The 13,887-nt window shown below is 43.5% G+C and overlaps 1 protein-coding gene across 8 annotated transcripts in view; it reads left to right on the forward strand.

Moving 5' to 3' along the window:
• SON (SON DNA and RNA binding protein) overlaps positions 1-13,887 on the forward strand; it is a 44,115-nt gene that overhangs the window by 4,178 nt on the left and 26,050 nt on the right. For all 8 annotated transcript variants that reach the window (XR_009965534.1, XR_009965535.1, XR_009965533.1 and 5 more), the window contains exons 3-4: positions 439-10,860; positions 12,295-12,455. Coding sequence is in view for 5 of the 8 variants with exons in the window: in XM_062622248.1 (XP_062478232.1) it covers positions 439-10,860; positions 12,295-12,455 (10,583 nt within the window). In the remaining 3 variants the exon portion in view is untranslated. The remainder of the gene's footprint in view (positions 1-438; positions 10,861-12,294; positions 12,456-13,887) is intronic.

Consider the following 13,887-nt stretch of genomic DNA (forward strand, 5'->3'; position numbering starts at 1 on the left):
ATGGGCTGGCCACATTTTATACAGTAAGCATACTACCACTTAGATAAGTTGTCTGAAAAATGGGAGTTATTTTTTTATGTGCAGCTTGGTGTAGTTTAAAAGCACATCCCCACCCTCCTGAAAGAATGAACTGCACAGTTGAATATAGGTGGAAGTATATCCAACTACTTATTGGGAGGAGTCATTTTCCCACTGGAACTGACCAAGAAGATTTCTTTTAACTTTTTGAAAGAAAAAGTAGTTATTTTTACTTCCAAGTGACACCAGAGAAGGGTTAGAGTGCTGAAAAGGGAGTGTGCAATTTTGTGTGGTAGTTTAGTGAAGAAGGCGTGGGTTTCAAGTTTAATTTTTCTGACTGTCCATGGCTTGGTCACTAGTCAAAGAATTTCTGAAATGCCATTTTAATAAAATTTACAAGGAAAATATCGTTTCTTCTAGATGTAGACAAAAATACTGTGAAAAATAGTTCTCAGCCTACAAAAAGAAGCTCTACTGCTGAAGATGAAATTCCTAGGAAAAAATCAAAGAAGAACAAGAAGCACAAAAGCAAGAAGAAGAAGAAAAAGAAGAAGAAAAGGAAGAAAGAGAAAAAGCATAAAAAGCAGCCAAAGGAGGCAAAGCTGAGTGCACGTCATGGAGACCGTGGGGACGCACAGCCTACTTCTCAGTTAATACCAGAGAAATCAAGCTCCAAACTGAGCGTACAGCATGGAGGATTTGAAGGTGCAAATCTGGCTGTCCATACGCAGCCAGAACTGTGCTTGCAAACAAGTGAGGAGCTTGACAGACAAGCTGTAGGGCTTGTTTCTCATTCAGGAACTGATTCTCAGCAATCTACAGAAAATCTTGGGAGTGAGAAGGGGACTTTGTTTGCAACAAATCCTCCATTTACTTTAGAAGGCAGTCAGTCTGATACCCAAGGAGATGCTAGTATAGCTCAAACTAGAATTTGCACTAGAGAAGAACAAATTAAACAGTCTCATGACAATATTTATCCTATAGCTATTAATGTGAGTGAAAAGGGTGTTCTTGTTGATACTGGAAGTAATACTTCATCTAGCATCCTGTATGAAGTCACCAATAAATCTGACATACAGAAAGATTCAACAGTAACTCTAGCTTCAGAGGTAGTTGAGGCACTAAAAGGTTCAGAAGTTACTCTGAAATCTAAAGGCACTGGGGAAGTAAAAGCTTTGGATACAGCTCTTGAGTCTGAGTCCATGGAGGTGTTGACATATTCAGAAGCATTTCTACAGTCTGTGGCACAGGGGGGAGCAAAAGAAATGGAAGCAACTTCGGAGTCTGTGTATTCAGCAAGTAATGTAACAACTAGTCCTAAATTTGCAAGTCAGGCAGATCTGAGTACTGTGAATGTAGGTCACATGTCTGTGGCCATGGAAGAAGTGAGAATTCAAGAAGCAACTGAAAAATCTCTGCCTATGGGAAATGTGGAAAGATCTTTGGAATTAGGAGGTCTGAGCAGAACTTTGGAGCCAGCCGTGAAACTCTCAGTTACATCTGATGACTTGAGAGTGATGCAGGCCAGTCCCATTGAGGGTTCAAGTGTTTTGAAGGCAGATGCGTCTTTGCAACATCCTTATAAAGTATCTGCAGCGGCTGCTGTGACCCAGATGGAAATAAAAAGTGTCAATATGGACCAGGGCTCAGGAGCTGTTACAGAAGTGAAGGGTACTGAACCAGCTAGAAGCTCTGGACATACGGAAAATGTGAAAACTTTGGAAGGAGCTTTGCAGCCAGTTGCTGTAGGAAAGCCCGAAAGTTTGGAAACAATCCTGAAACCTGTGGATGTTGCAGCAAAAGATGTCACAGCAGCTCAAGAACATCTGCAAGCTGAAGTAAAATATGTGGAAGGTACCACTGGTCCTGCAACAGTGTTGTATGCATCAGGAGTGTTCCTACAGCCTAATGTCTTGACAGACACAAGAAGTGTGGATAGAACCCAGGAATCTATCCTTCCAGCAGAATTGACACATGTGAATTTGGTTGCGGAGATAGAGGGTTTAAGATCAGCTTTAGAACCTATTGGCCAGACCTTTGCTCCCCAGACAGTTCCAGAAATCCAGATGGTGGAGTGTTTTAAAGGTCCACAAGCAACTGCAGAAGTTGCAGCACTAACAGGAGTAAAAATTCGAGAAACAAGTCAAGCTGCTCTGCAGCTGGAAAATACAGATGCTTCAAAAATTTCAGAATCTACTTTCAAGCCTGTTGCTGTAACAGCAAAAGATTCAGAAGATACTTCATTACTGAGACGAGAGGAACCGAGAGAATTAAGATATGAGGGTGAATCAAGTGTGAGAGGTCCCCTGTCTTTGCAGAATGAAGGTATGAGTGGCCTAGGAGGAGTCCTAAGACCAGTGGCTGTGGTGGAAGCAGAAACTTTGAAAACAATTTCACCATCTTTGCAAATGGAAGGTGTAAAGGCTTCCGAAGTTGTGCACTGTGGGACTGTGGCCAGAGGTTTAGCAGCAACAGTGGGTTCAACAGTGGTGTCAAAAGCTTCAGAGATAAATTTTGAGGGTATGGCAGTAGAGGCAGGCTCAGATGCCAGTCTGGCTATGAAAGTAGAAGCAAGTCCAGGGCTTCCTGCCTTGGAAGAAACGTCGGAAAGGCCTCCTGAATCTGTGGCTGCATGTGTAAGCATGGAAGCGGTTAGGGAGTCTAACGCATTAGCAGGAATGATGCATTTGAAAACCACAGCAGATGGAGAACCAAAACATACAGAAGCAGTTGCAGAACCTCTTGGTGCAAACAGAACAGAGAGTTACATTTCACAGTCTCAGGTCATGGCACATACAAGAATGCCACAACCTGATACAGTAGGGGACATAAAGGATTCTGAACTAGCTACCAGTTCTGCCACCGTAGAAGTGAGGGATTTAGACAACTTGAAAGTTGAGGCAGTTGCAGAGGTAAGAGATGTGGAAGTGAGATCAAAAACTTCACACTTAACACAGATGAAAAATTTGGAAATGGTTGTGGGATTTGAAACAAGGGCCCTAATGGAAGGCATGGGAAGAGCATTGGCATCTGAGGTGGTTAGGAAAATGAGATATTCTGAAGTTGCTCCAGAAGATTCAAACAAAGCAAAGGCAAGGAGTGAAGAAGCAGTATTAGAACCCCAGCAAACTGTGATGGTGCAGACTTTAGAAACAAGTTCAAAATCTATACAGGAACAAATAGTAGGTCATTCAGAAGCAGTATTAGAGCATTTGCCCAGAGTGGAAGAAAAGACTATGGCATCAGAAATGGTGACAGAAGTAAGCAACTTGAGAGGAACTTTGGAATCTAAGATTTCAACAGATGTGAGAACTCAGGGACCTACTGTAGAATATATAATTGCAACAAGGAAGACAAGCACACAAAAAAATGAGCCCTCGCTTAGCGATGTCAAATATTTGGAAGAAGCTTCAGAAATGGAGAAATCAGTGAATGCAGAATACTTGGAGCCAGCATCAGAAGCTGGAGAACTGAGGTTGGAAAGTATGAAAGAGTCTGCAACAGTAGAGGTGAAAGGTTCTGAAACAGTCGAAGTGCCTGAGGTACACATGGATATCCAAGGAAATCTGGGGGCGATGAATGTTTTAGAGCATGTTTCAGAAGCTGTTCCAGAATCTTTACATATTGAAAAGGAAGAAAATCTGCAAACCATTCCAGAAGCAAAAGCTGCTGTAGAATGGAAGAGTACAGAAGAAGCTCCAGAAATCCTGACTGCTGCTGAAGTGAAATCTTCTGAAGCAGGTCTAAAACTAGGGGACATGAAACATTTGGAAGCATCACTGGAACATGAAGTGGCAGCAGAAGTACGATATGCAGAAGTGCAGTGTCAGCAGGTGGAGGATGTGAGAGCTCCAGGTCAAGCTCAGGAATGTGAGATTCTAGTTGAGAAGAAAGATACAGAGCAAAGTCAAACATCTGAGCCTTTTACAGCAGAAACAGCTTTCAGCTCTTCACATGCTGCAGATGAAAAAGAGACTCCTGAATCTGAAATAATCGGAGACGTGAAACAGTTGGAAGCAGCTCCAGCTGATGTGGCAGAAACAAAAGGTTTGGAAACCGTTTCTCTTCCCGACACTGTTGTAGAGCTGAAAGATGCAGAAGCAGCTGTGGGGTTGGAGGGAGAGACACAAGATTTGGAAGCAGCTTCAGTACCTGAGACTGTTGAAGAAGCAGAGCCAGTACCTGTGGCAGAGGCAGGCCAGGTGGAAGTCATTCCACAGGCTGAGGCTGTCAAAGAAGCAACTCCAGAACAGGATTCAGAGAAAAGAGATTCAGAAACATCCGATGTACAACCTGATGTGGCGGCACGAATGAAAGAGACTCTGATGAGACTCGAGAAAGTTGTTGAAAAAAGTAGCCATAGAAGCAGTGATAAAAAACATGATGCAAAGAAACAAAAAAGGAGTCGCTCCAAATCTCACTCCAGGTCTAGGAAGCGGAAGAAAAAATCAAGGTCACGTTCCACTTCTAGACGTTTGACCTCTAAAAGAGCACGTTCTAGGAGCAGAAACTATTCAGATTCCAGAAAAAAGCATTCCAAATCTAGATCCCGATCTGTGGAGAAGAGAGAGAGAAGAGTGTCTTCCCGGAGGTCTAGGCGCAGACGTTCCAGGTCATCTGACCACTACAGGTCTAAATCGAGATCAGCAGAGAAGAGAGGGAGCAGATTGTCCAGACGCAGACGTTCCAGGTCATCTGACCGCTACAGGTCTAAATCCAGATCAGTGGAAAAGAGACTGTCCTCCCGAAGGTCCAGACGCAGGCGTTCCAGGTCGTCTGACCGCTACAGGTCTAAGTCCAGGTCAGTGGAAAAGAGACTGTCTTCTCGAAGGTCTGGGCGGAGACGTTCCAGGTCTTCTGACCGCTACAGGTCTAAGTCCAGGTCAGTGGAAAAGAGACTGTCCTCCCGAAGATCTGGGCGCAGACGTTCCAGGTCATCTGACCGTTACAGGTCTAAGTCCAGGTCAGTGGAAAAGAGACTGTCCTCCCGAAGGTCTGGGCGCAGACGTTCCAGGTCGTCTGACCGTTACAGGTCTAAGTCCAGGTCAGTGGAAAAGAGACTGTCCTCCCGAAGGTCTGGGCGTAGACGTTCCAGGTCTTCTGACCGCTACAGGTCTAAGTCCAGGTCAGTGGAAAAGAGGGGGAGCAGGTTGTCCTCTTGGAGATCCCGCCGCAGACGTTCCGGGTCTTCTGACCGTTCTAAATCTAGATCCAGATCTTCAGAAAAGAGAGGAGGCAAAGAATACTCATGGAGATTCAGACATAGAGGATCTGGTTCCTCTGATCGTTCAAAATCTAGGTCAAGATCTGTTGAGAAGAGAGGTCGGAAGGCATCTCTGCGGAGATCTAAACGTCAGCGGTCAAAGTCCTCTGACCGTTACAAGTCTCGGTCCAGATCAGTAGAAAAAAGAGATCGAAAGCAGTCTTCACGGAAGTCTAAACGTCAGCGCTCAAAGTCTTCTGACCGTTACAAATCTAGATCTAAATCAGTGGAAAAAAAGAAAGAGTCTTCACGGAAGTCTAAGCGTCGCCGCTCAAAATCATCTGAACGTTACAAGTCTCGGTCTAGGTCTGTCGAAAAAAAGCGCAAGGAATCTTCAAAAAAATCCAAACGGAAACGTTCCAAGTCATCTGATAGTGTTAAGTCAAGGTCAAAATCTGTAGAAAAAAGAGGGAGTAAATTATCCTCAGTGAAGTGTAGCAGCAAAGGTGTGGAATCTTCTGAATGTCAGGATTCAACCCAGTGTCTTGAAGAAGGAGAAATAGTTGAACAGTCTTCTGCAAGTGAAGACAGTCCCCGCAAATCCTCTAATGGTCCCATGTCAGTAGCTTTGTCTGATGAAAGGGTAAATGGCCCAGAGCTGCCTCCAGCATTTGATAGTGGGTTTTCCAAAACTTCTGACAGTCTTGAGAGCAGTTCCTCGTCTGTTAAAGAAATAGCAGGTCTACAGCCTTCTGTGGTGTCCGAATTTGATAGCTCCAGAATCTCAGATGACCAGGAAAGATCACAGGTTTCAGAGCTTTCTGTGACATCTGGAAATGGATCAGCCGAAAAAGCAGTGGCTCTGGAGTCCTCACTACCTGAACTTACATGCTCCACATCCAAGTCAAGATCCTCATCTGTTGAAAAAAGAGATCCAGAAACTTCTTCGTTAACAGAATTTCAGCTCTCTGCATCCCATGAGGATGAGTCGAGATCTACTTCTGTCAAAGAAATAGAGGGTCCAGAGTCTCTTCTGACACTTGAAAGTGGATGCTCTGTGTCTTCAGATGATTACAAGACAACCTCCTTAGCCTCCAGAAGAACAGAGGTTCAGGAATCTTTGATGTCTGAAAGTGTACTCTCTGGCTTGCCTGATGCTCATGAATTGAGACATACCCCAGTTGAAAAAACAGAGACTCAGAACTTTTTACAAGTACCTGAAAGTGAATCTTCTGAAGCAGCAGAGGCTCAAAATTCTTTTCTAGCACCTGAAGTTCCATGCTCTGCATTCCCTGATGACTGTGAGTCAGCCTCCTTGCCTGCTGAAAAGGGCCAGATGCAGGAGCCTTCTTTGGCTTCTGACAGTGGATGCTTCAGATCTCCTGATGCTCATGAACCCGGATCTAGCTTTAATGCACAAACAGAGGAGCTTCTGTTGATGTCTGAAAGTGGGTCCTTCAGGTCACCTGATGGAAATGAACAAAGGTCTTTTTCTGTTGAAAAAGTCAAGGCTCCAGATGTTTCCTTGCAAGCGGAATGCGGCCGTGTTGAGATCTTGGATGACCTCGTTTCATCATCGTCATTTGGAAGAGTACAGGAAGCTGGACTGACAACTGTAGGGCAAAGCTGCAAGTCTTCTGGAGTTCATGAGTCCAGATCATCTGTTGACAAAGATGGTCTAACACTTCCACAAGTACTCGAAATTGAGTGCTCTGAACCTTCTGAAATGCATGAATCGAGATACCTGCCTGCTGGAAAAATAGAGGGTGCAGGATCTGTATTGATGTCTAGAAGTGGAATTCCTGTGTGCCATGATGGCCATAAAACAAAACACAATTACTTTGAGAAAACAGAAGGTGCAGAACTGTTGTTGGCATCTGAACTTAGGTGTTCTGTCTTCCCTGAAAGCTATGAATTGACATCCACTGCAGTTGAAAAAATGGAGATGCAGAGGCTGGAAAGTGGATTCTCCAAGTCTGGTGATGTTTGTGAAGCATTAAGCACACCTATGGAAAAACTACAGGCCCCAGTGACTTCGCTGACATCTGAAGGTGGGCTTTTCCCGTTGCCAGATAGTCATGAACTGAGACCTGTCCCTGCTGAAGAAGTGGAGGTGCTAAAGTCATCTGAACTGAAATGTGTTGCATCCCCAGATGACCACAAGTTGAGATCTGTCTATCATGAAGAAATACAGGTGCAGGAGCCACCTCTGATAGTGGAAGGTAGATGTTCAGTTTTGTCTGATGGTGATGAGTTGACGTCCACCTCTTTTGAAAAAGTTGAGGTAGAGGAGCCTTCTCAGTTGTCTGCAAATGAATACACAATTGGGCTTGATGGCCCAGAGTTGACATCAACCCCTGCTGAAAAAACAGAACTGCGGGAACTTTATCGGATGTCTAAAGAAAGATGCTCTGTGTCTGCTGAGAGTGAGGAGTTGCGGACACCCCTAATTGAAAAGATAGAAGTGCAAAAGCCTGCTCTGACATCTGAAAATGAATATGCTGTGTCTTGGGAAGGCCAGATGGCATCTAGCTCTCCTGAAAAGGTAGAGATACAGGAGGCTTCTGTAGTACCTGACAGTGAACATGCTGTGTCTTCTGAAGAACACGAATTGTCTTCCCTTGCTGAAAAAACAGAGATACAGGAGTGTTCTTTGCTGTCTGAAAATGAATATGTTGCATCACCTCACAGCCAGGAGGTGGCAGCCAGCCCTGCTGAGAAAGAGGTGCAGGAGCCTTCTCTGACATCTGACAGTGGATATACTGTCTTCCCTGAAGGCCAAGGATTACAGTTTACCCTTGCTGAAAAAATAGTGGTACAGGGACCTTCACTAATATTGGACAGTCAATATGTTGCATCCTCCGAGGGTCAGGAGTTGCACTCTGCTGTCACTGAAAAAACAGAGGGACAGGAGTGTTCTTTGCTGTCTGAAAATGAGTATGATGTATCCCCTCAACGCTGTGATTTAAGGTCCAGTCCTGTTGAAAAAGAAGAAATGGAGGAGCCTTCTGAAACATCTGAAAGTGAAAGTTCAATGTCCACTGATAGCCAAGAGCTGCAGTCTGCTGCTGTTGGAAAAACAGAGGTGCAGGAGTTGTCTTTGTCTGAAGGTGAATGCGCCATGTCCCCTGGAGGTCAGGAGATGCGGTCCAGCCCTGCTGAAAAAGTAGAGGCAAAGGAACCTTCTCTGACATCTGAAAATGTTCTGTCCCCTCAAGAATGTGAATCAAGGTTGACTCGTGCTGAGAAAACAGAGGATATGAATTCTTCTTTGACATCTGAAAACGACAATCTTTTGTCTTTTGAGGGCCAGGATGTAAGATTCACAGCTGTTCAGAAAACAGATTTGCAGGAGCTTTCTTCAACTCCTGAAAATGAACATGCAGCATCTCCTTATGGCCAGGAGTTGAGATTCTCTGCTATTGGAAAAGAAGGTGGTTTCGAAGTTTCAACGCTAAATGATAGCATCTCCATGTCCCCTGATGATTTGAAAGCCATCCCTGCCGAAAAAATGGACGATGCAATGCCATCTTTAATTCCTGAAAGTGCATCTTCCATGTCCCCTGATGGCTACAGTGTAAAATCGGGTCCTGGTGAAGAAACAGGAGATCTAGAGCCCTCTTTGATACCTGAACGTAGACATTCTACATCCTCATATCAGGAGAGCCATGAGCTGAAATCTCCCATGGAGGAAGAAGGTCTAGAGTCCTCTTTGACTCCTGAACATAGACGATCTGTGTCCCCTGAGGGCCATGACCGAAAATCTATCGTAGATGAAGAAATGGATGATCGGGAGCCCTCTTTGACATCTGAACATAGGCGCTCCACATCCCCCGATGACCATGAGTCAAGATCTAGCATTGGTGAAGAAGCAGAGTATCTGGAGCAGCCTTTGACAACAGAACGTAGGTGCTCTGTGTCTTCTGATGAGCATGAGTCAAGGTCTACCGCTGGGGAAGAGGTAGAGGATGTAGAACCCTCCCTTACAGCTGAACGAAGAGACTCCACATCTTCTGATGAGCGTGAGTCGAGGTCTACTGCTGGTGAAGATGCAGAAGATGGGGAGCCCTCTTTGACAGCTGAACGTAGGCACTCCACATCCTCTGATGACCGTGAATCAAGGTCTACAACTGGTGAAGAAACAGAGGATTTAGAACCTTCTTTGACAGCTGAACACAGACGCTCCGTGTCTCCTGATGGCCGTGAATCAAGGTCAACCACTGGTGAAGAAGCAGAGGACCGGGAGTGCTCTCCAACAGCTCAACGTAGACACTCCACATCCTCAGATGAATCTGAGTCAAGGTCTACCGCTGGTGAAGATGTGGATGATGTAGAGCCCTCCTTGACAGCTGAACGAAGAGATTCCACATCATCAGATGATCATGAGTCAAGGTCTACCACCGGTGAAGAAGCAGAGGATGCGGAACCCTCTTTGACAACTGAGCACAGACGTTCCACATCCCCTGATGGACGTGAATCGAGGTCTACCACAGGTGAAGAAGTGGATGATGTGGAGCCTTCTTTGGCAGCTGAACGAAGAGACTCCACGTCGTCAGATGAGCATGAGTCAAGGTCTACCACTGGGGAAGAGGGTGAGGATGGAGAGCCCTCTTTGGCAGATGAAGATAAACAAGATTCCATGCCTCTTGAGAGGTCGGAGGAACAGGACTCTTCCTTTGTACCTGAAAGTAGGCGTTCTGAGTCTTCTGAACGTGAGAAATCCAGATCCAGATCTGTTGATAAAATGTCTGACAAAGAGTCTTCACAGAGATCCATAAGCAGGCACTCAAAGTCTCCTGCTCACCAAAAGAGTCGATCTGCATCTGTTGAAAAAGTGGCAGACAGAGAATCTTCACGGAGATCTAGACGTAGGCGCTCCAGGTCTACTGCTCACCCGAAGAGTAGATCCACATCTGTTGAAAAAACAACAGACAAAGAATCTTCACGGAGGTCTAGACGTAGGCGCTCCAGGTCCACTGCTCGCCAAAGGAGTCAGTCAACATCGGTGGAAAAAGTGGCAGACAAAGAATCTTCACGGAGATCTAGACGCAGGCGCTCCAGGTCCACCGCTCGCCAAAGGAGTCGATCCAAATCTGGTGAAAAAACAGCAGACAAAGAATCTTCACGGAGATCTAGAAGCAGACGCTCCAGGTCTTCTCAGCGCAGATCCCAGAGATACGATACAGAATCTCGTTCTAGACGGAATCGCTCCAGATCAGTAACACGGAGAAGAGCATCAAGATCAAAATCTAATCGTCGGTCTCGGTCTAGTTCGTTGTCGCGTTCAAGGCATAGAAGGAGGAGTAGGTCAAGGTCAGCATCAAGGCGGCGGCGTTCTTTATCAAGAGACAGGCGTAAGAGATCACAGAGAAACAGATCAAGATCTACTGATAGAAGAAGAAGAAGATCAGATTCAAGAGATCGTAGAATATCACTCAGACTACGGAGCAGGAGTCGAACACCTATTCGTCAAAGGCGATCAAGGTCAAGAGGAAGAAGACGGAGCTCTAGTAGGTCACCAATTCGGCTGCGGCGATCAAGATCTTCAGGGAGAAGAAGATACAGCAGATCACCTGACCGTCGTAGATCAAGGTCATCGGAATTTTCAAACAGGTCACCTAAACGTCTTACAGACTTGGGTAAGTGATAAGTTTATTTTCAGTATTTCCATGTTTGGGTGGTACTGTGCTCATTCACATAGTATTCCTTAATTTAGTATATTTCTCTAGCATTCATAAAGAATTTCTTGGAAGTCAGTTCGAGCATTGTTTTCAGGCAGTGATTTCCTGTAGGAACTTCTGTGTTGAAGCTGAATCAATGCTTGCTGTTTGGATGAAACTGTATTTAGAGCAAGTTATATCTTGGTTTTAGAACTTTTATACAAAAGTAGTTTGTTACAGTCTTGGGGAACATTGCTCACTCTAATAGTCAGTAAAGGCCACATACTCTGTAAGAAACGTAGGGATTTCTAGTTTTACTGAGAACAAAATGGGCATGAAAGAACACTTGAAAGTAAGTGACAAGTGGAGAGTTCTTAGATGTGTTGTCAGCTGTAATGATTGTTTATTTGTTTGCGTTACCCTCTCTGTATTGCCTCTTTCCCATGGTAAAAACTTAATGACCAGAGAAAGAGAGGCCTTGGGGTTTCCTTAGGTAGTAAGTTACACAAGGAGAGTGCAGGTTTTAATTTTGAGAGATGAACTCTTGTACAGTGTGTGAGGAAGCTTCTTTTTTTGCGGACCTCGGGTTCTGATCCTTTTAGTCCTGTCTCATAAAGTTCCTATGAAAGCCCCTCTACCAGAGAAGCATTTCTGTACAAAACATGACAATTAATAAGAGTCCTTGAATCTGCCTTCATGCTTTTATTATGCAGCAAGTCTGTGTTTATATACTTCTGTTGCTTAAGAAGCAAAGGAATATTGCCCTTTTAGGATTTTCTTAAAGCTGAATGCTTGCAAGAGATAGTGGTAATTCAATTTATTTGCAAACTGGCAGATCAAGCAAGACATACTTCATTTTCATCCTGTATTTCTGTGGTACATCCACATGTACTTTTTTTTCCTTAATAAAGCAAAATACTGTTTTATTAACAGTTTTGCATGTAATTTTGTTTTATGCAAGTGCCCATCTTACTCAGTGCTTTTATTTTTCTGTTGGTTGATAGTAAGTAGCTTTCAGGTTACTTACATGGAGACTTGCAGGGATTTCCTCAAGACCTTTGAATGCTTTTCAGAGATAGCTAGGAAGTAGACTCATTATTTCCAAAATGAGAGTGAGTTGGTGAAGTCAAACAGGCATCAGAACTTGTGGGGTTTGGAGGATTTTGACTGTTGTAGTTTGGACTCCCATGCTTTGAGTTAAATTTGCAATTTCACTTGTCTGTTGTGTAGACCAAATTAAGTATGGAGTAACTAAGTACAATTTTAACTGTTTTAGATATTTGCATAGAACAAAAAAATGAAGTGTGTGTAGAATCTTTTGTCTTTGTACTTTATTTAGTCTGCAATAAATGCCTAGTTATTATTAATACAATCTATAAAAATAATAATTCCTCTTTAAAAAAATCATTTTAGACAAGGCCCAGCTACTCGAAATAGCCAAAGCTAATGCAGCTGCCATGTGTGCTAAGTCTGGTGTTCCCTTACCACCAAGCCTGATGCCTTTGTTATCTCAAAAGAAAGACGACAAAGCCAACCAGAAGTCATCAAGAGATACGCTAAAGGAGCTTACTGAGGTAAGTAAGAGCAACAGTAGCACACCTGAAAATAAGCAGATTTGGTTTTTTGTGACTAGGCAACCTGTCATTTTGTGTGTTTGGTTTGTGTGGGAAATGGCCTGTGGTTTGAGACCTTTTTGTCTACACTTCGGTTGTTGTTTTAAGTCATGAAAACAGGCTTTTTAATTCCATGGAAATGCATGAAGTCCAATTTTTTATTTTTATTTTTTTTTTACCTTCTTTCGTGGCTTTGATTTTGTTCTAATTTTGCACAAATTAGTAGTTCTCTTTGCAGTCTTGTTAATAAACTCCAAAGCTTTCACTTCTGGTTTCTGGTTCTGGTGATGTTAGTTATTTATGTTCCTACTTTTGTCAGTTAGCTTCACATTGTTCAGGTTAACTTGGGCTTAAATATCTGGTGCCCACTTCATATAGTTCTGTGTATATTAAAGTGCACTCTGAGATACTTACTGTTGCATTTCTATCCTGTTGCAGTTTAAGTCTGCAAATGGGATGGTTTTGTCTGATTGTGGGGAAAAAAAAATGCTACTTTTACTGTAGTAGGGTCACCTTGTTCAATTTGCTAATTTCCTCAATTTCCCGTTATGTTTTCCCCCAGAAACTACAGAAAAATTTGAATGGGGGGAGGAGGAAAAGTGCCTGCTTTTAATTTTGTTTGTTTGTTTGGTTTTTATAATTGCATCATCAGCGTGACAGTTCTGAAATAATCTGTTTATGGAAATACACCTGAAATTTAGCAGTGTCATATCACTGAAAAGTAATCTCTTAGTTGTGTGGGGGTTAGTAGAAGTCAAAGTACGTGTTAATGAAAAACCAGATTGTGCAGATAACAGTGTGCAGACCTTCGGTAGTTCTTGATGTAACCTGAGCAAGACCCAGAGTAGCTAGTACCAATCTGGAAGCCAAAATCCTGCTCCTTCCTTGTTCTTTCCAGCTGTTTAGAATGTGTTCTGTTGAATCAAAATAGGCCACAGAAGCAGTCCAGGTCGTTGTCATATGGTAATGTGTCCAAGCAAAGGATCCTGACAGAGCCTGCTCACTTTCTTCTAAAGCTGGCAGTGTTGTCTTTCTTTCCTCTCTGCAATATAACCTGCAAACAGGACAAACTGCTTCCAATTAGTTGGGAGCTAACTAATAACTCTAAATAATATATATTGATTAGCTTTCCAAGTAGTGTAGGCTTTTCCTGTTGCCTAAAGAATGGGCTTCAGTCATTGTTTGTAGGCATCTTAGTACAGGAGAGTGCAGAAATCTGTTTTTATAAGGACTGATGAGAGCAGTGCCTTCAATGTGTCTTGATTTTTAGTGATGTAGCTGCTGTTTTGCTTCTTATATGCCAACAATGAGGTCCTCAAAACAGACGTGACTTACAGTGAATGGTCTGAACTTAAACTAGAATCCAGCCAAATGATGGCTGCATTTTGCCAGT

Source organism: Pezoporus occidentalis, unplaced genomic scaffold (assembly GCF_034315485.1).
Source record: "Pezoporus occidentalis ecotype Australia unplaced genomic scaffold, CSIRO_AGI_Poc_V1 ctg24, whole genome shotgun sequence".
Classification (NCBI taxonomy): Eukaryota; Metazoa; Chordata; class Aves; order Psittaciformes; family Psittacidae; genus Pezoporus; species Pezoporus occidentalis.